This window comes from Cololabis saira, chromosome 21, assembly GCF_033807715.1.
Source record: "Cololabis saira isolate AMF1-May2022 chromosome 21, fColSai1.1, whole genome shotgun sequence".
In the NCBI taxonomy this organism is placed as follows: domain Eukaryota; kingdom Metazoa; phylum Chordata; class Actinopteri; order Beloniformes; family Belonidae; genus Cololabis; species Cololabis saira.
The window spans coordinates 138,672-162,588 of record NC_084607.1 but is presented as its reverse complement, the minus strand read 5'-3'; the positions used below and the strand labels follow the sequence as shown (position 1 = coordinate 162,588).

At 44.0% G+C, this 23,917-nt stretch overlaps 1 protein-coding gene across 1 annotated transcript in view; it reads left to right on the top strand.

Annotated features, from left to right (window-relative positions):
• Positions 1–23,917, top strand: part of LOC133422278 (NACHT, LRR and PYD domains-containing protein 12-like) — a 74,101-nt gene that overhangs the window by 34,766 nt on the left and 15,418 nt on the right. The window contains exons 5-9 of the mRNA XM_061712229.1: positions 5,824–6,000; positions 6,147–6,320; positions 6,968–7,138; positions 8,321–8,494; positions 21,067–21,240. Of these exons, the coding sequence (XP_061568213.1) occupies positions 5,824–6,000; positions 6,147–6,320; positions 6,968–7,138; positions 8,321–8,494; positions 21,067–21,240 (870 nt within the window). The remainder of the gene's footprint in view (positions 1–5,823; positions 6,001–6,146; positions 6,321–6,967; positions 7,139–8,320; positions 8,495–21,066; positions 21,241–23,917) is intronic.

The following is a 23,917-nucleotide window of genomic DNA, read 5'->3' as shown; positions in this document are numbered from 1 at the left end:
CAGTCTCCAGATCCTCTCGTCAGGGCTGCCCTTTATCTCCACTTCTATTTTCTTTATCTCTGGAACCGGTTGCTCAGGTGATACGACAGTCAGAGGTTCTTGAACCAATTATTATTCACAATACTCCACATTATATCTCTCTGTACGCAGATGATATTTTGATTTTTACAAAAAATCCATCTAAATCTCTCCCACATCTCTTTAAAATGTTTGATGTCTTTAGCAGTATATCAGGTTATAAAATAAATTGGACAAAATCAGCCTTAATGCTATTGGGAAGACCGGGTGATCAGACTCCCCTCTTTAATATTCCAGTTGTTTGTGAATTTAAATATTTAGGAGTGTCCATCCATACCTCCCTTACCTCACTAACCTCTGCTAACTATAATAAAGTCCTAAGTGATATTGATGGTGACTTGAAAAAATGGGGTATGCTCCCAACCTCCTTTCAATCCAGACTTTCAGTCATCAAGATGAATATACTGCCTCGCATTAATTTTATCAGTTCCATGATTCCTCTAGCTCCACCGGGTGGTTACTGGAAGAAGCTCCAGTCCATTATTAGTACATTCTTATGGAACAAAAAGAAACCCAGAATCAAAGCTGCTACTCTGCAAAGGTATAGATCCTCAGGAGGTGTTAATTTGCCCAATTTTGAATGGTATTCATGGTGTTTTATTTTGCGTCCACTTACTACTTGGCTGAACTCAGAGACTCTAGTGTCATGGCGCCCTATCGAAGAGCATCTAATCTATCCACACAAACTGTCTAATCTGATATACTCCAATATACCCCAGAGGACAGTAAAACGCGATTTTGGGCCAATAATTTCGTATCTTTTTATAGTTTGGCATAAAGTCCAGCGATTTGCCAAAATTCACAATCAATTCTTTGCTCAATCCCCTATTTTTCTTAATTATTCTCTTCTAATCGAGAAAAAAACAATTGTTTTCCCAAAATGGAGGGATAAAGGAGTCTGGGTTTTTAAAGACATCATAGGAAGAAGTGGGCTTCGTGAATTCCATGACTTAGATAGGTCTTACAACCTACCAGGTACTTTTTACTTTTATTTACAGTTACGTGCAGCAATGCGCGCTCAAGGTTTTCCGTGGGGCACTGAGTTGGAAAACCATCCTCTCCATGCTCTTTTTGACACTAAAGGCAAAAACAATGGTATTGTTTCTGATTTATATAAATTCATAACCAAGGCGTCATACAAACCTCTATTTCTTAATAGACTCTGGAAGACGGATATTAGTACTCCCTCAGACCTAGATTGGCAAACTATATGGTCAAATGTATCTTTGTCTTCAAGAAATCCTGATCATCAAATGATACACTACAAATTCATTCATAGGTCTTACTTAACTCCTCGGAGACTACAACAAATGAAATTCAGAGATAATCCATACTGTGATTTTTGTCCAGACAATACCATTGCTACTTTCTATCATATGGTTTGGCAGTGTCCGGAGGTAAATAGTTTCTGGAATAATGTTTCGTGTATCATGTCTAACTTAACTGGAAAGGCCATTCCTCACTCACAAGCTTTGCTTTTACTTAATGACACCTCATCTCTAAAACTAACTATAAACAACAAGCGTTTATTGTTGGCTGGTGTTACAGCCGCTAAAAGAATGATAGCCTGTCGCTGGAAACCACCACATGCACTGTCAGTGAGGGAATGGCTTTTTGCTTACCGGGATATTGCACAGCTTGAGCTTTCTACAGCTCGCCTACATCATGCCAAATCACCAAATATCAATTGCTGGTCAAATCTATTAGAGAAAATTTCTGAGAGGTTATGAATGTTTGTGGTCAAACTCGTCCATGGTTTCATGATCTTTGTCTGTTTGGTTTTATGTTTAGAATGGCTTGTTTAGTGAATGGGAATGTCATGGGATTCCTGGATGGCAAGGGCAGGGGGTTGGGAGTGGTGTACGTGCTTTGTGTTTTGTTGCTGCTGTTGTTTTTGTTTTGTGTGTTCTGTTTTGTGCTTCTTTTTTTTTTTTTTTTTTTTTTTTTTTTTTTTATTTATTTATTTTTTTATTTTTTTTTTTTTGGCTCTCTGCATTTGGATTCATTATTTGGGGGGGTATGGGGTGGGGGTGGAGTGGGTTGGTGGGAGTGGGAAGGTGTGGGAAGGAAGGGGGAAGAAGCATCTGAGCAGGTGGTGTTTTGTTGTATTTTTTTTTTTTTTTCTCTCCCTGGACTGTGGGGACGCTTATCTTGAAAAATAAATAAAAAGTTGATCACAAAAAAAAAAAAATAAATCACAGTCCAGCTGGAAGCTTGCGCAGGTGAATCCGGCTCATATCCCGCCCTCTACACGCCCACTTCATACCAAAAATGGTATGTTTTTGCATATGAATGAGCCTGCTGAGCATGCGCAGTGGCTTCCTGCAGCCTGTTTGGCTTCAGAATGAATCATGGAATGAATGAACGTGTCCAGCCACTGTACTGAATTTCACTGAGATCTGAGATCGAGATGTTGAGGATGATGTGGAGGACAGGAAAACGACATTATTTTGTGGTCACAGTAAAAGTAGAAAAATAAATAGTATAAAATAAAGCGAGTGAGTGGCAGCACGCCGTTGCTGCGCGGAACGCCGTGAGTGCCCCGGCGCAACAGTGGGGGGGGACATGTCCCCCCCCCGTCTTTTCAAAATCATGTTTTTGTCCCCCCCACTTTTTATAGTTTAAAAACTAACGGTAAGATCAGCCATTAACTGCAAATCACACCCTGTGCGAAGGGCCCGGCAGCCCCGCTTCACCCCCCGCTCCCGATCCTCCTCTCCCGTCTCCCCTCAGAGCTGCTCAGGGCGGGTTTATGGTTCTGCGTCACCAACGCAGAGCCTACGGCGTAGGTGCGCGTCGCCGCGTACCCTACGCCGTAGGCTCTGCGTCGTTTTAACGCGGGACCTTAATTTAGGCTTACACCTAAGCCTAAAGGTTTCACGCGCGCGTAAAACTCATTATATATATAAAAAAATCTGTGTCCCTTTAGGGAAGAAATGAGGGGCTCCGTGGAGCCCCTAAACGCTCTGAGGAGCCCCTCATTTGTTCTGTCCTAAAGCGGTGAAGGAGGTTCCCGGCGTGTCACTGCGACTGCAGCAGCAGCAGCAGAGTCCTGACTGACTGAGCTTCAAACACAGAGGGACACGATCAGCGCTATTTTATTATAAGTCTGATATATGTTGTGATATGTGATGACATTATTAAGAGTATGACATGAATCTGGCTTCATTTCACCACCTCACAGCCTGCGTCGCCAGTTCCCCGTGTCTTAAGTAAATTCTTACGGGAGGGTCAGGGTTGCCGTAAAGATGAGCAGATTTTTCGGTTAGTTTTTTCTTTTTAGATCCGAGGCTTTGCGTAGATGGCAGCTTCCGCAACTTTCAGGCGCTTTTTCTGCGCAAGCAAGCTTTATAAATGAGGCCCCAGGTCTCCTTAACCTGCGGAGTGATCAGTTCTCCACCTTAACCTGAGGAATGATCAGGTATCACTACATCACCCGTAGTTAAGCATAGCACAGGGTAATTTCTTAATAAATGTTTTGAAACTAAAACAGTACTCTCTTCTTTTCACCTGATTAAGAACTAGTTTGTTTCTTATCATCCATTTTTTATGTTCATTTTAATTCCACTCTTTAAATCTCAATTAAATCAATAGGCACATTTGCCGATGTATAAACTGTCGAATCGTCAGCATGCATTGCAATGGCGGCATGATTTAGAATAAACAGTAAATCATTGATGAATTTTGAAAATAAAAGCAGACCCAAAGAACTCCTTTGGGGAACCCCACAGCTCACGCTCTCAGCTTGGAATCACTACCATTAAAGTATTCACTGCTTTTCCTATAAGATAAATAACTCTTACCACATGCAATAGTAGCTGATTTATAGCAGCGTAACTTATTCAATAACTCAATCATCTGTCATTTGAGCAAGTGTCCTAGCTCTGGAGTGGCCTTTCTTGTATGAATGTTGATATCCTGAATTTAACCCATTTTTCAAAAACCCGTACAACGTCCTGACACTAAATGACAGTTCTGATGTGTTCCAGTCAGGTTTCCGGCCACATCACAGCACTGAGACAGCTCTAGTAAAGGTCCTTAATGATATCCACTCCAATACTGGCAACATTTCAGTCTTAGTCCTCCTGGATCTCAGTGCTGCTTTCAACACAATCAACAAGAACATCTTGATAGACAGGTTGAAGAACTGGGTGGGACTTTCTAGCACAGCACTAACCTGGTTTCAGTCCTATCTAAAATAAAAATAATATTTTGTGTCTTTAGGTAACTACTTATCAGAGTTAACACAAATAACATGTGGAGTTCCTCAAGGTTCAATTCTGGGGTCTCTTTTGTTTAATATTTACATGCTCTCACTTGCTCAAATTGTGAAAAAGAACAAAATGTGCTACCATGACTATGCAGATGACACCCCAATCTATATAAGCATCTCACCTAGAGACTATAATCCAATTAAAAAATGTTATCGAATTCATTGATTGCATTAAAAATTGGATGTGCCACGATTTATTTCAGTTAATTGAAGATAAAAACAGAAATAATCGCGTTTGGAACCAAGTAAATAAGATTAAATGTCGGCATTCAGCTTCAAGTAGTGAAGCTAAAAGACACATAGCCAACCCAGAAATCAGGGAGTGGTTCTGACTCAGACCTGAACAGCCACATTAAGACAGTAGTGAAGTCAGTTATCACTTAACAGCTTCCATCATGATCACAGCGGCCAAACAAACCGTAACCACAGCTGCTACACATGACGCTGGTGACGTTTCTGTCCATAATGAGACGTTCTGAAGCCTAAATGTCCGTTTCTCTCCATTTACAAGCAAATCTCCACCTTGGCCGGAGTTTTCAGGAATGATGGTTTTTGGAGACTTTGAGCTTCGTTTTGGTGTAAACGAACGGCTAAAACTCATGAAAACAGCAGCGTTGTTGCTGCGTGTAAACGAGGCCTCAGACCTGGACAGGTTGGACTGACGACTACAGGTGGAGCGTCAAAGTGATCGTCCTGACAGGAAGTGTCTTAGATCCTCCCGTGGGGGTTTAATTCAGAAATGTCCTTTAATCAAGCAGATCATTAGTTGTTCAAGCAAAGACTTTTCAAGTGCAAGCGATACAGAACCTGATGTTTAGTTTCACACAGACTTCAGAATCTGTTGAATTAGTCTGATAAATATACATAATTCAATCATTCTTATCTTTAACTAAAAGTAAGATATTAACTGATAAACTCAGTTGTAAAATAATTATTAGGTGTTTGCAAGTTAAGTCAAATTATAAATGACATATTACTAAAAGTAAAGTATTTTAATATCTTCTGCTCTCAGAAAACATGATTTTAACTCTTTATAACATACAAGGATCATTATGATAAAAAGCTCAGGAATCCTGCATAAATGATATAAAACTGGACACATGATATAAAGTCCAGCAGTTCTCCACAGATCCATTCTGGTGTTAATAATTGTTGCTAGATCAGCTTCTGATCTCTAAACTGCTGCTTTGAACAATATTTGAACATCAACACTAATCAAAAGAATTGGTGTGTATGTTGGTGTTTTCATCTTAATCTAGTGTCAGACTTGGACCAGAAAAGCTCAGGATGTTCAGTAAAGGTGAACATGTCAGAGGAACAACCAGGAACCGACATCATGGATGTAACAAAACTGTAAAACCTGTTTAATAAAGTCCAGATACGGTGGTGACCCACATGGACCTGATGACAAAGTTGATATTTGAAGAAACACTTCTCTGATGAGACTGGAACATGTTTTACTTTCTGTTCAGGTTGGAGGACTGCGGTCTGTCAGAGATCAGCTGTTCTTCTCTGGGCTCAGCTCTGAAGTCCAACCCATCCCACCTGAAACATCTGGACCTGAGTATCAACTACGACCTGGATGATTCAGGAGTGAAACATCTGGGTGGATTTCTGGAGAGTCCAGACTGCAGACTGGAGACTCTGAGGTCAGACATGTTTTAGTTGTGTGTTCAGATGAATCTGATGTGAAAGTTGGGTTGACACTAACCTGCAGACATCAGGCTGATCTTCTACTGATCCACACTGACCATCTGACTGCTCTGAGTTCTTCTTCTCTGGTGTCTTTATTCAGGTTGGAGAGCTGTGGTCTGTCAGAGATCAGCTGTTCTTTTCTGGGCCCAGCTCTGAAGTCCAACCCCTCCCATCTAAAACATTTGGACCTGAGCTGGAACGACCTACAGGATTCAGGAGTGAAACTTCTGTGTGGATTTCTGGAGAGTCCAGACTGCAGACTGGAGACTCTGAGGTCAGACATGTTTTAGTTGTGTGTTCAGATAAATATGATGTCAACAAACGGAAAGAAATTATAAATAAGTATTGATGAAATGACTGATTGATCAGAGTGACAGCTGACTGATCAGACGGAGCAGCAGGATGAAGAAGTCCTGCTTGTTGTTCTGGTCCAGACCAGGTTAGCTGCAGACCAGAAATCTCCATGGTAACGAGTCCAGCCCTGTTTCTGTGCAAACACTAAGATTCTAACATTTGTACTGACTGAGATATTCAAACACGACATGTTACAATAACAATTTTATCTGCTTGTTGAAAACTTGAAACGAGTTTTACTACATGAAATATTAGACATCAGTTCTTCATTTTTTGTGTCTCTAACATTAAAACAAATGCTTCATTTTCTCTTCATACAAATGTCCCAGAATTCCTCCTGACATGTTTGTTTGTGTGGAAAATTGAATCATTTGGTTGCACAACATGAGTTTGTATGGAAGGATCCACTGGTGGAGCTGCAGAGTTGAAGAGCTGAAGTCACTACGTCTTTATTGGAGCAGCAGCATGATGTCATGAATATTGATGAAGATCTTTTTCACTGGTTCTGTTGGACTGTTTTAACCTGCATCCTGGTGGTTCAGCTCATATATTTTATTCTTTATTCAGATTGGAGAACTGCAGGTTGTCAGAGATCAGCTGTTCTTCTCTCTCAGCTCTGAAGTCCAACCCCTCCCATCTGAAACATCTGGACCTGAGTGACAACAAGCTTAAGGATTCAGGAGTGAAACATCTGTGTGGATTTCTGGAGAGTCCAGACTGCAGACTGGAGACTCTGGGGTCAGACATGTTTTAGTTGTGTGTTCAGATGAATCTGATGTGAAAGTTGTGTTGACACTAACCTGCTGACATCAGGCTGATCTTCTACTGATCCACACTGACCATCTGACTGCTCTGAGTTCTTCTTCTCTGCTTTATTCCGCTAACAGTTTGTTTGCTTCTTAAGGTTCCTCTTCTGATTCATTACATAAAAACTAAACATTTGAATGTGTCAGACAGGAACAAATGAAGAACCAGAGATGTGTCTGAACCTGGAATAAAACATCTGAACAAACTAGAATAAACTGGGAAATAAGAAAATACATTTGAATACTCTAGGTAATACTAGAAATGTATTTTTTATTAGTATTCTATTCAGAAAAATGTCAATTATATCTTGATCTTAAGGTGTTTTAAGAAACCAACTGAATATAAAGTTCCCAGATTGATCCAGGATTACATATTGTATTCCAGATTTCATCTCCGGCTGCTTTTCTCTGCTGCTTTTTCAAATGTTTTCCACGGTTCGATTAGTTTCATGGTTGATCATCTTGGTGTAGTTTTTCTGGGACGGTTGGGAGGTTTGTTGCATGAAAGTAGAAAGAAGAAGTCCAGGATGTGTGAGAAAGGCTTGACATCTCCTCCTGAGTTCATCCTGGATGATTCCGCTGCAGGAAGACGATCCAGGATGAGGAGGTGCAGCTATGTGAAGCCAGGTTGAACTAATCCTGGTACGTGCATGTTGACGTCTGTCTTAAAGGTATTCCTTGATTTTGGAGAGCTAGCAAGATTTGAATGTGGCACCTCCTGTAAGCCCTGCCCCCTCTTCCCCCTCCCGTCAGCGCTCCATCCAAAGAGAGTGGATAGTAGGCTACGCCGTAGCTCTAGAGCCTGCAGCGCACCCGCTCTCCGCTCTCCGCTCTCCACTCTCCGCTCTCCGCTCTCCACTCTCGCCGGGAGGGCCCCCCCCCCCATTACATTTGTCCCAGAATTCCTCTTGACATCATTTGGATGCACAACATAAGTTTCTATGGAGGGATCCACTGGTGGAGCTGCAGAGTTGAAGAGCTGAAGTCACTACGTCTTTATTGGAGCAGCAGCATGATGTCATGAATATTGATGAAGATCTTTATCACTGGTTCTGTTGGACTGTTTTAACCTGCATCCTGGTGGTTCAGCTCACATCTTTTATTCTTTATTCAGATTGGAGCTGTGCAGTTTGTCGGAGATCAGCTGTTCTTCTCTGGGCCCAGCTCTGAAGTCCAACCCCTCCCATCTGAAACATCTGGACCTGAGTGGGAACAAGCTTAAGGATTCAGGAGTGAAACATCTGTGTGGATTTCTGGAGAGTCCAGACTGCAGCCTGGACACTCTGGGGTCAGACATGTTTTAGTTGTGTGTTCAGATGAATCTGATGTGAAAGTTGTGTTGACACTAACCTGCAGACATCAGGCTGATCTTCTATTGATCCACACTGACCATCTGCTCTGAGTTCTTCTTCTCTGCTTTAGGCAAGGCAAGGCAAGGCAAGTTTATTTATATAGCACAATTCAACACAATGTGATTCAAGGTGCTTTACCTCGACATTAAAAGCAGTAAGACATAATTGTACAGTAAATAAAATGATGAGAAAAGGAGGTAAAATAATAAATAAAATGATAAGAAAAGAAGTAAATCTTTTTATCCTGATTTGAAGGAGCTGACAGTTGGAGCACACCTCAGGTCTACAGGAAGTTTGTTCCACCGGTGAGGAGCAGAATAACTGAACGCTGCCTCACCTTGCTTGGTTCTGGTTCTGGAACCACAACAAACCAGATCCAGATGAACCTCAGGGGTCTGGGAGCTTCATAGGAACTAACAGATCCAGATGAACCTCAGGGGTCTGGGAGCTTCATAGGAACTAACAGATCCAGATGAACCTCAGGGGTCTGGGAGCTTCATAGGAACTAACCTGATCCAGATGAAGCTCAGGGGTCTGGGAGCTTCATAGGAACTAACAGATCCAGATGAACCTCAGGGGTCTGGGAGCTTCATAGGAACTAACAGATCCAGATGAAGCTCAGGGGTCTGGGAGCTTCATAGGGAACTAACAGATCCAGCATGTATTTTGGTCCAAGACCATTCAGGTCTTGGTAGACCAGCAGTAAGATTTTAAACTCTATCCTTTGACTAACTGGAAGTCAGACCGGTGTAATTAATATGGTCCAGTTTCCTGGTGTAATATGGTCCAGTTTCCTGGTGTAATGTGGTCCAGTTTCCTGGTGTAATGTGGTCCAGTTTCCTGGTGTAATATGGTCCAGTTTCCTGGTGTAATGTGGTCCAGTTTCCTGGTGTAATATGGTCCAGTTTCCTGGTGTAATGTGGTCCAGTTTCCTGGTGTAATATGGTCCAGTTTCCTGGTGTAATATGGTCCAGTTTCCTGGTCCAGTTTCCTGGTGTAATGTGGTCCAGTTTTCTGGTGTAATGTGGTCCAGATTCCTGGTGTAATATGGTCCAGTTTCCTGGTGTAATATGGTCCAGTTTCCTGGTGTAATATGGTCCAGTTTCCTGGTGTAATATGGTCCAGTTTCCTGGTGTAATATGGTCCAGTTTCCTGGTGTAATGTGGTCCAGTTTCCTGGTGTAATATGGTCCAGTTTCCTGGTGTAATATGGTCCAGTTTCCTGGTGTAATGTGGTCCAGTTTCCTGGTGTAATATGGTCCAGTTTCCTGGTGTAATATGGTCCAGTTTCCTGGTGTAATGTGGTCCAGTTTCCTGGTGTAATGTGGTCCAGTTTCCTGGTGTAATGTGGTCCAGTTTCCTGGTGTAATGTGGTCCAGTTTCCTGGTGTAATATGGTCCAGTTTCCTGGTGTAATATGGTCCAGTTTCCTGGTGTAATGTGGTCCAGTTTCCTGGTGTAATGTGGTCCAGTTTCCTGGTGTAATGTGGTCCAGTTTCCTGGTGTAATATGGTCCAGTTTCCTGGTGTAATGTGGTCCAGTTTCCTGGTGTAATATGGTCCAGTTTCCTGGTGTAATGTGGTCCAGTTTCCTGGTGTAATGTGGTCCAGATTCCTGGTGTAATATGGTCCAGTTTCCTGGTGTAATATGGTCCAGTTTCCTTGTGTAATATGGTCCAGTTTCCTGGTGTAATATGGTCCAGTTTCCTGGTGTAATATGGTCCAGTTTCCTGGTGTAATGTGGTCCAGTTTCCTGGTGTAATATGGTCCAGTTTCCTGGTGTAATGTGGTCCAGTTTCCTGGTGTAATATGGTCCAGTTTCCTGGTGTAATATGGTCCAGTTTCCTGATGTAATATGGTCCAGTTTCCTGGTGTAATGTGGTCCAGTTTCCTGGTGTAATGTGGTCCAGTTTCCTGGTGTAATATGGTCCAGTTTCCTGGTGTAATGTGGTCCAGTTTCCTGGTGTAATGTGGTCCAGTTTCCTGGTGTAATGTGGTCCAGTTTCCTGGTGTAATGTGGTCCAGTTTCCTGGTGTAATGTGGTCCAGTTTCCTGGTGTAATGTGGTCCAGTTTCCTGGTGTAATGTGGTCCAGTTTCCTGGTGTAATATGATCCAGTTTCCTGGTGTAATATGGTCCAGTTTCCTGGTGTAATATGGTCCAGTTTCCTGGTGTAATGTGGTCCAGTTTCCTGGTGTAATGTGGTCCAGATTCCTGGTGTAATGTGGTCCAGATTCCTGGTGTAATATGGTCCAGTTTCCTGGTGTAATATGGTCCAGTTTCCTGGTGTAATGTGGTCCAGTTTCCTGGTGTAATGTGGTCCAGTTTCCTGGTGTAATGTGGTCCAGATTCCTGGTGTAATATGGTCCAGTTTCCTGGTGTAATATGGTCCAGTTTCCTGGTGTAATATGGTCCAGTTTCCTGGTGTAATATGGTCCAGTTTCCTGGTGTAATATGGTCCAGTTTCCTGGTGTAATGTGGTCCAGTTTCCTGGTGTAATATGGTCCAGTTTCCTGGTGTAATGTGGTCCAGTTTCCTGGTGTAATATGGTCCAGTTTCCTGGTGTAATATGGTCCAGTTTCCTGGTGTAATATGGTCCAGTTTCCTGGTGTAATATGGTCCAGTTTCCTGGTGTAATATGGTCCAGTTTCCTGGTGTAATATGGTCCAGTTTCGTGGTGTAATGTGGTCCAGTTTCCTGGTGTAATGTGGTCCAGTTTCCTGGTGTAATATGGTCCAGTTTCCTGGTGTAATATGGTCCAGTTTCCTGGTGTAATATGGTCCAGTTTCCTGGTGTAATATGGTCCAGTTTCGTGGTGTAATGTGGTCCAGTTTCCTGGTGTAATATGGTCCAGTTTCCTGGTGTAATATGGTCCAGTTTCCTGGTGTAATATGGTCCAGTTTCCTGCTGTAATATGGTCCAGTTTCCTGGTCCAGTTTCCTGGTGTAATATGGTCCAGTTTCCTGGTCCAGTTTCCTGGTGTAATATGGTCCAGTTTCCTGGTGTAATATGGTCCAGTTTCCTGGTGTAATGTGGTCCAGTTTCCTGGTGTAATATGGTCCAGTTTCCTGGTGTGATATGGTCCAGTTTCCTGGTGTAATATGGTCCAGTTTCCTGGTGTAATATGGTCCAGTTTCCTGGTGTAATGTGGTCCAGTTTCCTGGTGTAATATGGTCCAGTTTCCTGGTGTAATGTGGTCCAGTTTCCTGGTGTGATATGGTCCAGTTTCCTGGTGTAATATGGTCCAGTTTCCTGGTGTAATATGGTCCAGTTTCCTGGTGTAATGTGGTCCAGTTTCCTGGTGTAATATGGTCCAGTTTCCTGGTGTAATGTGGTCCAGTTTCCTGGTGTAATATGGTCCAGTTTCCTGGTGTAATATGGTCCAGTTTCCTGGTCCAGTTTCCTGGTGTAATGTGGTCCAGTTTTCTGGTGTAATGTGGTCCAGATTCCTGGTGTAATATGGTCCAGTTTCCTGGTGTAATATGGTCCAGTTTCCTGGTGTAATATGGTCCAGTTTCCTGGTGTAATATGGTCCAGTTTCCTGGTGTAATATGGTCCAGTTTCCTGGTGTAATGTGGTCCAGTTTCCTGGTGTAATATGGTCCAGTTTCCTGGTGTAATATGGTCCAGTTTCCTGGTGTAATGTGGTCCAGTTTCCTGGTGTAATATGGTCCAGTTTCCTGGTGTAATATGGTCCAGTTTCCTGGTGTAATGTGGTCCAGTTTCCTGGTGTAATGTGGTCCAGTTTCCTGGTGTAATGTGGTCCAGTTTCCTGGTGTAATATGGTCCAGTTTCCTGGTGTAATGTGGTCCAGTTTCCTGGTGTAATATGGTCCAGTTTCCTGGTGTAATGTGGTCCAGTTTCCTGGTGTAATGTGGTCCAGATTCCTGGTGTAATATGGTCCAGTTTCCTGGTGTAATATGGTCCAGTTTCCTGGTGTAATATGGTCCAGTTTCCTGGTGTAATATGGTCCAGTTTCCTGGTGTAATATGGTCCAGTTTCCTGGTGTAATGTGGTCCAGTTTCCTGGTGTAATATGGTCCAGTTTCCTGGTGTAATATGGTCCAGTTTCCTGGTGTAATGTGGTCCAGTTTCCTGGTGTAATATGGTCCAGTTTCCTGGTGTAATATGGTCCAGTTTCCTGATGTAATATGGTCCAGTTTCCTGGTGTAATGTGGTCCAGTTTCCTGGTGTAATGTGGTCCAGTTTCCTGGTGTAATATGGTCCAGTTTCCTGGTGTAATGTGGTCCAGTTTCCTGGTGTAATGTGGTCCAGTTTCCTGGTGTAATGTGGTCCAGTTTCCTGGTGTAATGTGGTCCAGTTTCCTGGTGTAATGTGGTCCAGTTTCCTGGTGTAATGTGGTCCAGTTTCCTGGTGTAATGTGGTCCAGTTTCCTGGTGTAATATGGTCCAGTTTCGTGGTGTAATGTGGTCCAGTTTCCTGGTGTAATGTGGTCCAGTTTCCTGGTGTAATATGGTCCAGTTTCCTGGTGTAATATGGTCCAGTTTCCTGGTGTAATATGGTCCAGTTTCCTGGTGTAATATGGTCCAGTTTCGTGGTGTAATGTGGTCCAGTTTCCTGGTGTAATATGGTCCAGTTTCCTGGTGTAATATGGTCCAGTTTCCTGGTGTAATATGGTCCAGTTTCCTGCTGTAATATGGTCCAGTTTCCTGGTCCAGTTTCCTGGTGTAATATGGTCCAGTTTCCTGGTCCAGTTTCCTGGTGTAATATGGTCCAGTTTCCTGGTGTAATATGGTCCAGTTTCCTGGTGTAATGTGGTCCAGTTTCCTGGTGTAATATGGTCCAGTTTCCTGGTGTGATATGGTCCAGTTTCCTGGTGTAATATGGTCCAGTTTCCTGGTGTAATATGGTCCAGTTTCCTGGTGTAATGTGGTCCAGTTTCCTGGTGTGATATGGTCCAGTTTCCTGGTGTAATATGGTCCAGTTTCCTGGTGTAATATGGTCCAGTTTCCTGGTGTAATGTGGTCCAGTTTCCTGGTGTGATATGGTCCAGTTTCCTGGTGTAATATGGTCCAGTTTCCTGGTGTAATATGGTCCAGTTTCCTGGTGTAATGTGGTCCAGTTTCCTGGTGTAATATGGTCCAGTTTCCTGGTGTAATGTGGTCCAGTTTCCTGGTGTAATATGGTCCAGTTTCCTGGTGTAATATGGTCCAGTTTCCTGGTCCAGTTTCCTGGTGTAATGTGGTCCAGTTTTCTGGTGTAATGTGGTCCAGATTCCTGGTGTAATATGGTCCAGTTTCCTGGTGTAATATGGTCCAGTTTCCTGGTGTAATATGGTCCAGTTTCCTGGTGTAATATGGTCCAGTTTCCTGGTGTAATATGGTCCAGTTTCCTGGTGTAATGTGGTCCAGTTTCCTGGTGTAATATGGTCCAGTTTCCTGGTGTAATATGGTCCAGTTTCCTGGTGTAATGTGGTCCAGTTTCCTGGTGTAATATGGTCCAGTTTCCTGGTGTAATATGGTCCAGTTTCCTGGTGTAATGTGGTCCAGTTTCCTGGTGTAATGTGGTCCAGTTTCCTGGTGTAATGTGGTCCAGTTTCCTGGTGTAATATGGTCCAGTTTCCTGGTGTAATGTGGTCCAGTTTCCTGGTGTAATATGGTCCAGTTTCCTGGTGTAATGTGGTCCAGTTTCCTGGTGTAATGTGGTCCAGATTCCTGGTGTAATATGGTCCAGTTTCCTGGTGTAATATGGTCCAGTTTCCTGGTGTAATATGGTCCAGTTTCCTGGTGTAATATGGTCCAGTTTCCTGGTGTAATATGGTCCAGTTTCCTGGTGTAATGTGGTCCAGTTTCCTGGTGTAATATGGTCCAGTTTCCTGGTGTAATATGGTCCAGTTTCCTGGTGTAATGTGGTCCAGTTTCCTGGTGTAATATGGTCCAGTTTCCTGGTGTAATATGGTCCAGTTTCCTGATGTAATATGGTCCAGTTTCCTGGTGTAATGTGGTCCAGTTTCCTGGTGTAATGTGGTCCAGTTTCCTGGTGTAATATGGTCCAGTTTCCTGGTGTAATGTGGTCCAGTTTCCTGGTGTAATGTGGTCCAGTTTCCTGGTGTAATGTGGTCCAGTTTCCTGGTGTAATGTGGTCCAGTTTCCTGGTGTAATGTGGTCCAGTTTCCTGGTGTAATGTGGTCCAGTTTCCTGGTGTAATGTGGTCCAGTTTCCTGGTGTAATATGGTCCAGTTTCCTGGTGTAATGTGGTCCAGTTTCCTGGTGTAATGTGGTCCAGTTTCCTGGTGTAATGTGGTCCAGTTTCCTGGTGTAATGTGGTCCAGTTTCCTGGTGTAATGTGGTCCAGATTCCTGGTGTAATGTGGTCCAGATTCCTGGTGTAATATGGTCCAGTTTCCTGGTGTAATATGGTCCAGTTTCCTGGTGTAATGTGGTCCAGTTTCCTGGTGTAATGTGGTCCAGTTTCCTGGTGTAATGTGGTCCAGATTCCTGGTGTAATATGGTCCAGTTTCCTGGTGTAATATGGTCCAGTTTCCTGGTGTAATATGGTCCAGTTTCCTGGTGTAATATGGTCCAGTTTCCTGGTGTAATATGGTCCAGTTTCCTGGTGTAATGTGGTCCAGTTTCCTGGTGTAATATGGTCCAGTTTCCTGGTGTAATGTGGTCCAGTTTCCTGGTGTAATATGGTCCAGTTTCCTGGTGTAATGTGGTCCAGTTTCCTGGTGTAATATGGTCCAGTTTCCTGGTGTAATATGGTCCAGTTTCGTGGTGTAATGTGGTCCAGTTTCCTGGTGTAATGTGGTCCAGTTTCCTGGTGTAATATGGTCCAGTTTCCTGGTGTAATATGGTCCAGTTTCCTGGTGTAATATGGTCCAGTTTCCTGGTGTAATATGGTCCAGTTTCGTGGTGTAATGTGGTCCAGTTTCCTGGTGTAATATGGTCCAGTTTCCTGGTGTAATGTGGTCCAGTTTCCTGGTGTAATGTGGTCCAGTTTCCTGGTGTAATGTGGTCCAGTTTCCTGGTGTAATGTGGTCCAGTTTCCTGGTGTAATGTGGTCCAGTTTCCTGGTGTAATATGGTCCAGTTTCCTGCTGTAATATGGTCCAGTTTCCTGGTCCAGTTTCCTGGTGTAATATGGTCCAGTTTCCTGGTCCAGTTTCCTGGTGTAATATGGTCCAGTTTCCTGGTGTAATATGGTCCAGTTTCCTGGTGTAATGTGGTCCAGTTTCCTGGTGTAATATGGTCCAGTTTCCTGGTGTGATATGGTCCAGTTTCCTGGTGTAATATGGTCCAGTTTCCTGGTGTAATATGGTCCAGTTTCCTGGTGTAATGTGGTCCAGTTTCCTGGTGTGATATGGTCCAGTTTCCTGGTGTAATATGGTCCAGTTTCCTGGTGTAATATGGTCCAGTTTCCTGGTGTAATGTGGTCCAGTTTCCTGGTGTGATATGGTCCAGTTTCCTGGTGTAATATGGTCCAGTTTCCTGGTGTAATATGGTCCAGTTTCCTGGTGTAATATGGTCCAGTTTCCTGGTGTAATATGGTCCAGTTTCCTGGTGTAATATGGTTCAGTTTCCTGGTGTAATATGGTCCAGTTTCCTGGTGTAATGTGGTCCAGTTTCCTGGTGTGATATGGTCCAGTTTCCTGGTGTAATATGGTTCAGTTTCCTGGTCCAGTTTCCTGGTGTAATGTGGTCCAATTTCCTGGTGTAATATGGTCCAGTTTCCTGGTGTAATATGGTCCAGTTTCCTGGTGTAATATGGTCCAGTTTCCTGGTGTAATATGGTCCAGTTTCCTGGTGTAATGTGGTCCAGTTTCCTGGTGTAATGTGGTCTATTTTCCTGGTGTAATATGGTCCAGTTTCCTGGTGTAATATGGTCCAGTTTCCTGGTGTAATATGGTCCAGTTTCCTGGTGTAATATGGTCCAGTTTCCTGGTGTAATGTGGTCCAGTTTCCTGGTGCAATATGGTCCAGTTTCCTGGTGTAATATGGTCTAGTTTCCTGGTGTAATATGGTCCAGTTTCCTGGTGTAATATGGTCCAGTTTCCTGGTGTAATATGGTCCAGTTTCCTGGTGTAATATGGTCCAGTTTCCTGGTGTAATATGGTCCAGTTTCGTGGTGTAATGTGGTCCAGTTTCCTGGTGTAATGTGGTCCAGTTTCCTGGTGTAATATGGTCCAGTTTCCTGGTGTAATGTGGTCCAGTTTCCTGGTGTAATATGGTCCAGTTTCCTGGTGTAATATGGTCCAGTTTCGTGGTGTAATGTGGTCCAGTTTCCTGGTGTAATATGGTCCAGTTTCCTGGTGTAATGTGGTCCAGTTTCCTGGTGTAATATGGTCCAGTTTCCTGGTGTAATATGGTCCAGTTTCGTGGTGTAATGTGGTCCAGTTTCCTGGTGTAATGTGGTCCAGTTTCCTGGTGTAATATGGTCCAGTTTCCTGGTGTAATATGGTCCAGTTTCCTGGTGTAATATGGTCCAGTTTCCTGGTGTAATATGGTCCAGTTTCGTGGTGTAATGTGGTCCAGTTTCCTGGTGTAATATGGTCCAGTTTCCTGGTGTAATATGGTCCAGTTTCCTGGTGTAATATGGTCCAGTTTCCTGCTGTAATATGGTCCAGTTTCCTGGTCCAGTTTCCTGGTGTAATATGGTCCAGTTTCCTGGTCCAGTTTCCTGGTGTAATATGGTCCAGTTTCCTGGTGTAATATGGTCCAGTTTCCTGGTGTAATATGGTCCAGTTTCCTGGTGTGATATGGTCCAGTTTCCTGGTGTAATATGGTCCAGTTTCCTGGTGTAATATGGTCCAGTTTCCTGGTGTAATGTGGTCCAGTTTCCTGGTGTGATATGGTCCAGTTTCCTGGTGTAATATGGTCCAGTTTCCTGGTGTAATATGGTCCAGTTTCCTGGTGTAATGTGGTCCAGTTTCCTGGTGTGATATGGTCCAGTTTCCTGGTGTAATATGGTCCAGTTTCCTGGTGTAATATGGTCCAGTTTCCTGGTGTAATATGGTCCAGTTTCCTGGTGTAATATGGTCCAGTTTCCTGGTGTAATGTGGTCCAGTTTCCTGGTGTGATATGGTCCAGTTTCCTGGTGTAATATGGTCCAGTTTCCTGGTGTAATATGGTCCAGTTTCCTGGTGTAATATGGTCCAGTTTCCTGGTGTAATATGGTCCAGTTTCCTGGTGTAATATGGTTCAGTTTCCTGGTGTAATATGGTCCAGTTTCCTGGTGTAATGTGGTCCAGTTTCCTGGTGTGATATGGTCCAGTTTCCTGGTGTAATATGGTTCAGTTTCCTGGTCCAGTTTCCTGGTGTAATGTGGTCCAATTTCCTGGTGTAATATGGTCCAGTTTCCTGGTGTAATATGGTCCAGTTTCCTGGTGTAATATGGTCCAGTTTCCTGGTGTAATATGGTCCAGTTTCCTGGTGTAATGTGGTCCAGTTTCCTGGTGTAATGTGGTCTATTTTCCTGGTGTAATATGGTCCAGTTTCCTGGTGTAATATGGTCCAGTTTCCTGGTGTAATATGGTCCAGTTTCCTGGTGTAATATGGTCCAGTTTCCTGGTGTAATGTGGTCCAGTTTCCTGGTGCAATATGGTCCAGTTTCCTGGTGTAATATGGTCTAGTTTCCTGGTGTAATATGGTCCAGTTTCCTGGTGTAATATGGTCCAGTTTCCTGGTGTAATATGGTCCAGTTTCCTGGTGTAATATGGTCCAGTTTCCTGGTGTAATGTGGTCCAGTTTCCTGGTGTAATATGGTCCAGTTTCCTGGTGTGATATGGTCCAGTTTCCTGGTGTAATATGGTCCAGTTTCCTGGTGTAATATGGTCCAGTTTCCTGGTGTAATGTGGTCCAGTTTCCTGGTGTGATATGGTCCAGTTTCCTGGTGTAATATGGTCCAGTTTCCTGGTGTAATATGGTCCAGTTTCCTGGTGTAATGTGGTCCAGTTTCCTGGTGTGATATGGTCCAGTTTCCTGGTGTGATATGGTCCAGTTTCCTGGTGTAATATGGTTCAGTTTCCTGGTGTAATATGGTCCAGTTTCCTGGTGTAATGTGGTCCAGTTTCCTGGTGTGATATGGTCCAGTTTCCTGGTGTAATATGGTTCAGTTTCCTGGTCCAGTTTCCTGGTGTAATGTGGTCCAATTTCCTGGTGTAATCTGGTCCAGTTTCCTGGTGTAATATGGTCCAGTTTCCTGGTGTAATGTGGTCCAGTTTCCTGGTGTAATGTGGTCCAGGTTTCTGGGACGGTTGGGAGGTTTGTTGCATGAAAGTAGAAAGAAGAAGTCCAGGATGTGTGAGAAAGGCTTGACATCTCATCCTGAGTTCATCCTGGATGATTCCGCTGCAGGAAGACGATCCAGGATGAGGAGGTGCAGCTATGTGAAGCCAGGTTGAACTAATCCTGGTACGTGCACGTTGACGTCTGTCTTAAGAAGACCGTGAGGTCGGTCCCAGATGTCCTGGTTCACAAATGGAGAGGATGAGTGTTGCTGATGTTTCACCGAGTGAACAACAGCTTCTAATGGAAACGTACGAGGAGCTTAAACAGCTGATACGTTCAGAAATGTCCTCCAGACGCTGTTAATAAACTCAGAGAGTCTGACAGACAACAGTGGACAGACTGAATGTGTAGTTGTCCAATATATGAGCTGTAGAGCTTATTTACTGAATAACTTCTTACTGTGGCTGAAATCAGTCAAACCAACGTTGGCCTCCTTTGACTACCATTAAAATGAATTCCAACAAATACAAGTTTACCAAATATAAAACTCTCAACATGGAAAAACATATTTTTCTACGTTTTTAATATTATTCTTTAATATGTCTGTTAAGATCATTTCATCCAGGTGACATCAAGACATAAGGTGAAACAAATAATGTCTTTTTATGGTTTTCAGTGTGTAAAACTAAATATAAATACATGTGTGTTGAAGTTAGTAAACTGAAATAAAGCTGCTGTCTAGACGATGAGTTTCCTTCATCAGCAACAAAACATCCAACAAGAACATCAGAAACTTTGTGTTGAAACTATGTCGTCACTCAATCAACTTTTTCAGAGAAAATGTTTGAAAAAACTCCTAAACAGACAAATATGTACTGATTGATGAAGAAATGTCTCCTTAAAAATATGGAAATCATGTAAATTGTTCATTTATTCATGATTAATGGGAAAAGACACTTATTATGAGGTATCATTTTTATATCAAAACTCAGTTTCAATAAACTTTTACCTTCATTTATATTTACGTAAAAAAGACTGATATTTGAAATCAAATTCCATCAAAACATCCATTAAAAACTACATTAAACCCTGGAGCCTCAATTAGTTTCCATATTTTGACGAGTATTTGGTTCTAGTTTCCCTGTAAGGGTTCAGATTTGTACGTTTTTCTACCATCATGCATCTGTTCTTGATGAATCAAATGTATTAATCAGACCAAAGTTTTCTGCACCAGTTCCAGATCCTGTTAGGGTGTGGTTTTCTAGGACCCAAGTGCAGGAGAGAGAGGGAGGCCAGAGGCAGGAGTTCTCAAAAAACAAAAGGGTTTTAATCCAAAAAGGCAAAACACAAGGCGCTGCAGAGCAGGATAAACAAAAACCAGGAACAGGGAAAAACGACGAGGAGACATGGAGGAAGAAGCAGTACGGACCGACAGGGAACCAAGGAATGACAAGACAAGATATACTGAAGGGATAACGAGACATGACGAGACACAGGTGCAGACACAATCAGGGCAGATGGGACACAGGCGTGGCAAGACAGAAACTGAAAGTCAAAAACTGGGGGGGGAGTGTCAAACCCTGACAGATCCATCCCTGGAGAAGTGATGTCTTTCATGAATGCTGAATAAACACAGACGTCCTCCTGTCTTAATAAGTCTGTTAAGATCATTTCATCCAGGTGACAGCAACACATAAGGTGCAACAAACAATGTCTTTTTATGGTTTTCAGAGTGTAAAACTAAATATAAATACACTTGTTGAAGTAAGAAAAGTGAAATAAAGCTGCCAACACCTTTCTAATTCTCATCCATATGGAGCCTGTACGATGTTGAAGATGATGCTGTATTGTAATTTATCTGTAAAATGATGATGGTGAAAATGAGATAACAAACACACAGAAATGATGAATAAGTATTGATGAAATGAACAATTGATCAGAGTGACAGATGACTGATCAGACGGAGCAGCAGGATGAAGAAGTCCTGCTTGTTATTCTGGTCCAAACCAGGTTAGCTGCACACCAGAAATCTCCATGGTAACGAGTCCAGACCTGCTTCTGTGCAAACACTAAGATTCTAACGTTTGTACCGACTGAGATATTCAAACTCAACATGTTACAATAACACGTTTATCTGCTTGTTTTTACCACTTGAAACTAGTTTTACTACATGAAATATTAGACATCAGTTCTTCATGTTTTTGTGCCTCTAACATTAAAACAAATGCTTCATTTTCTCTCTGCAGAGATCTTTTTCACTGGTTCTGTTGGACTGTTTAAACTTGCATCCTGTTGGTTCAGCTTACACCTTTTATCCTTTATTCAGGTTGGTGGACTGCAGGTTGTCAGATATCAGCTGTTCTTCTCTGGTCTCAGCTCTGAAGTCCAACCCCTCCCATCTGAAACTTCTGGACCTGAGTGACAACAACCTGCCGGATTCAGGAGTGAAACATCTGAGTGGATTTCTGGAGAGTCCAGACTGCAGACTGGAGACTCTGAGGTCAGACATGTTTTAGTTGTGTGTTCAGATGAATCTGATGTGAAAGTTGTGTTGACACTAACCTGCAGACATCAGGCTGATCTTCTACTGATCCACACTGACCATCTGACTGCTCTGAGTTCTTCTTCTCTGCTTTAGTCCGCTAACAGTTTGTTTGTTCTTAAAGTTCTTCTTCTGATTTATAACATAAAACTAAACATCTGAATATGTCAGACAGGAAAAAATGAAGAACCAGAGATGTGTCTGAACCTGGAATAAAACATCTTCATAAACATGAATTAACTTTACAGCTAATACGTTCAAAAAGTTGTGGTCGCAAGGTCTCCGGTGCCTGTCGTGGCGGCAATCCTAGAACTGGTGGTGGACACCGGAAGTACAGGATGCCCCCAGAATGAAGAAGAGTCCTACCAGGCTATGTTGGCCGGTGGGACTCCTGACGCAGTAGATGGGTACCGGCAGACCAAGCGAGCCGCGGCTCGGGCGGTCCTGGAGGGAGGCCATGGAGGAAGACTTTTGGTCGGCCTCGAGGAAATTCTGGCGGACCGTTTGGCGCCTCAGAAGGGGGAAGCAGTACTCTGCCGGCACCGTTTACGGTGTGGGTGGGGAGCTGTTGACCTCGACTGGGGACATTGTCGGACGGTGGAAGGAATACTTCGAGGATCTCCTCAACCCGACTGACATGCCTTCCACTGAGGAAGCAGAGAGTGGGGACTCTGGGACGTGCTCATCCATCACCCAAGCCGAGGTCACTGAGGTAGTTCGTAAGCTCCTCGGTGGCACGGGGGGGGGACAAGATTTGCCCTGAGTACCTCAAGTCTCTGGATGTCGTAAGGCTGTCTTGGTTGACACGCCTCTGCGACATCGCATGGAGGAAGGGGACAGTACCGCTGGGGTGGCAAACAATGCGGTTTTCGTCCCGGTCGTGGAACACTGGACCAGCTCTACACCCTCCGCAGGGTGCTCGAGGGTTCATGGGAATTTGCCCAACCAGTCTACATGTGCTTTGTGGATCTGGAGAAGGCTTTCGACCGTGTCCCTCGTGTCATTCTGTGGGGGGTCAGTGAGTCCAGGTCCAGGTCTGTGGGGGTCAGTGAGTCTGGGGTCCGGGGCCCTCTATTAAGTCCGATCTCTGTATGATCGGAGCAGGAGTTTGGTTCTCTTTGCCGGCAGTAGATCAGACTTGTTCCCGGTGCATGTTGGACTCCGGCAGGGCTGCCCTTTGTCACCGGTCCTGTTCATCATTTTTATGTAAAGGATTTCTAGGCGCAGCCAGGGGCCGGAGCGGATCCGGTTTGGGAACCACAGGATTTCGTCTCTGTTTTTTGCAGATAATGTTGTCCTGTTGGCTTCATCAGACCGGGACCTTCAGCATGTGCTGGGGCGGTTTGAGGCCGAGTGCGACACGGCAGGGATGAGAATCAGCACCTCCAAAACTGAGGCCATGGTTCTCCACCGGGAAAGGGTGGCGTGCCTTCTCCGGGTGGGTGGAGAAGTCCTTGCCTCAGGTGGAGGAGTTCAACTATCTCGGGATCTTGTTCACGAGTGATGGAACGATGGAGCGGGAGATTGACAGACGGATCGGTGCAGCGTCCACAGTTATGCGGTCGATGTACTGGACCGTCGTGGTGAAGAGGGAGCTGAGTCGAAAGGTGAAGCTCTCGATTTACCGGTCAATCTACGCGCCTACCCTCACCTGAGTTTCCTCCCTTAGAGAAGAGTTTCCTCCCTTAGAGATGAGTTTCCTCCCTTAGAGATGAGTTTCCTCCCTTAGAGATGAGTTTCCATCCTTAGAGATGAGTTTCCTCCCTTGGAGATGAGTTTCCTCCCTTAGAGATGAGTTTCCTCCCTTAGAGATGAGTTTCCTCCCTTGGAGATGAGTTTCCTCCCTTAGAGATGAGTTTCCTCCCTTAGAGATGAGTTTCCTCCCTTAGAGATGAGTTTCCTCCCTTGGAGATGAGTTTCCTCCCTTAGAGATGAGTTTCCTCCGCAGGGTGGCTGGACGCTCCCTTAGAGAGAGGGTGAGGAGTTTGGTCCCCCGGGAGGAGCTCGGAGTCGAGCCGCTGCTTCTTCACATTGAGAGGAGTCAGCTGAGGTGGCTTGGACATCTGTACCGGATCCTCCTGGATCCTCCCTAGGGAGGAGTTCCAGGCATGTCCCTCCTCCCTAGGGAGGACTTCCAGGCATGTCCCTGCTCCCTAGGGAGGACTTCCAGGCATGTCCCTCCTCCCCAGGGAGATGTTCCAGGCATGTCCCTCCTCCCCAGGGAGGTGTTCCAGGCATGTCCTTCATCCCTAGGGAGGTGTTCCAGGCATGTCGCATTTATAATGATGATGATGATACTGAACTGTAATTAATCTGTAAAATGATGAAGATTAATTTTCCGTTTCACAAAGGGAGGTAACTCAAACCAGAGAAAGAGGAGTAACTCTAGCCTGTTTTACAAAGAGAGGTAACTTAAGCTCTCGGTCAGTTACCGTAGTAACAGACGCTCTGTACCTAACCTGGTCAGTTACCGTAGTAACAGACTCTCTGAATCTAACCTGATCAGTTACCGTAGTAACAGACTCTCTGAACCTAACCTGGTCAGTTACCGTAGTAACAGACTCTCTGAACCTAACCTGGTCAGTTACCGTAGTAACAGACTCTCTGAACCTAACCTGGTCAGTTACCGTAGTAA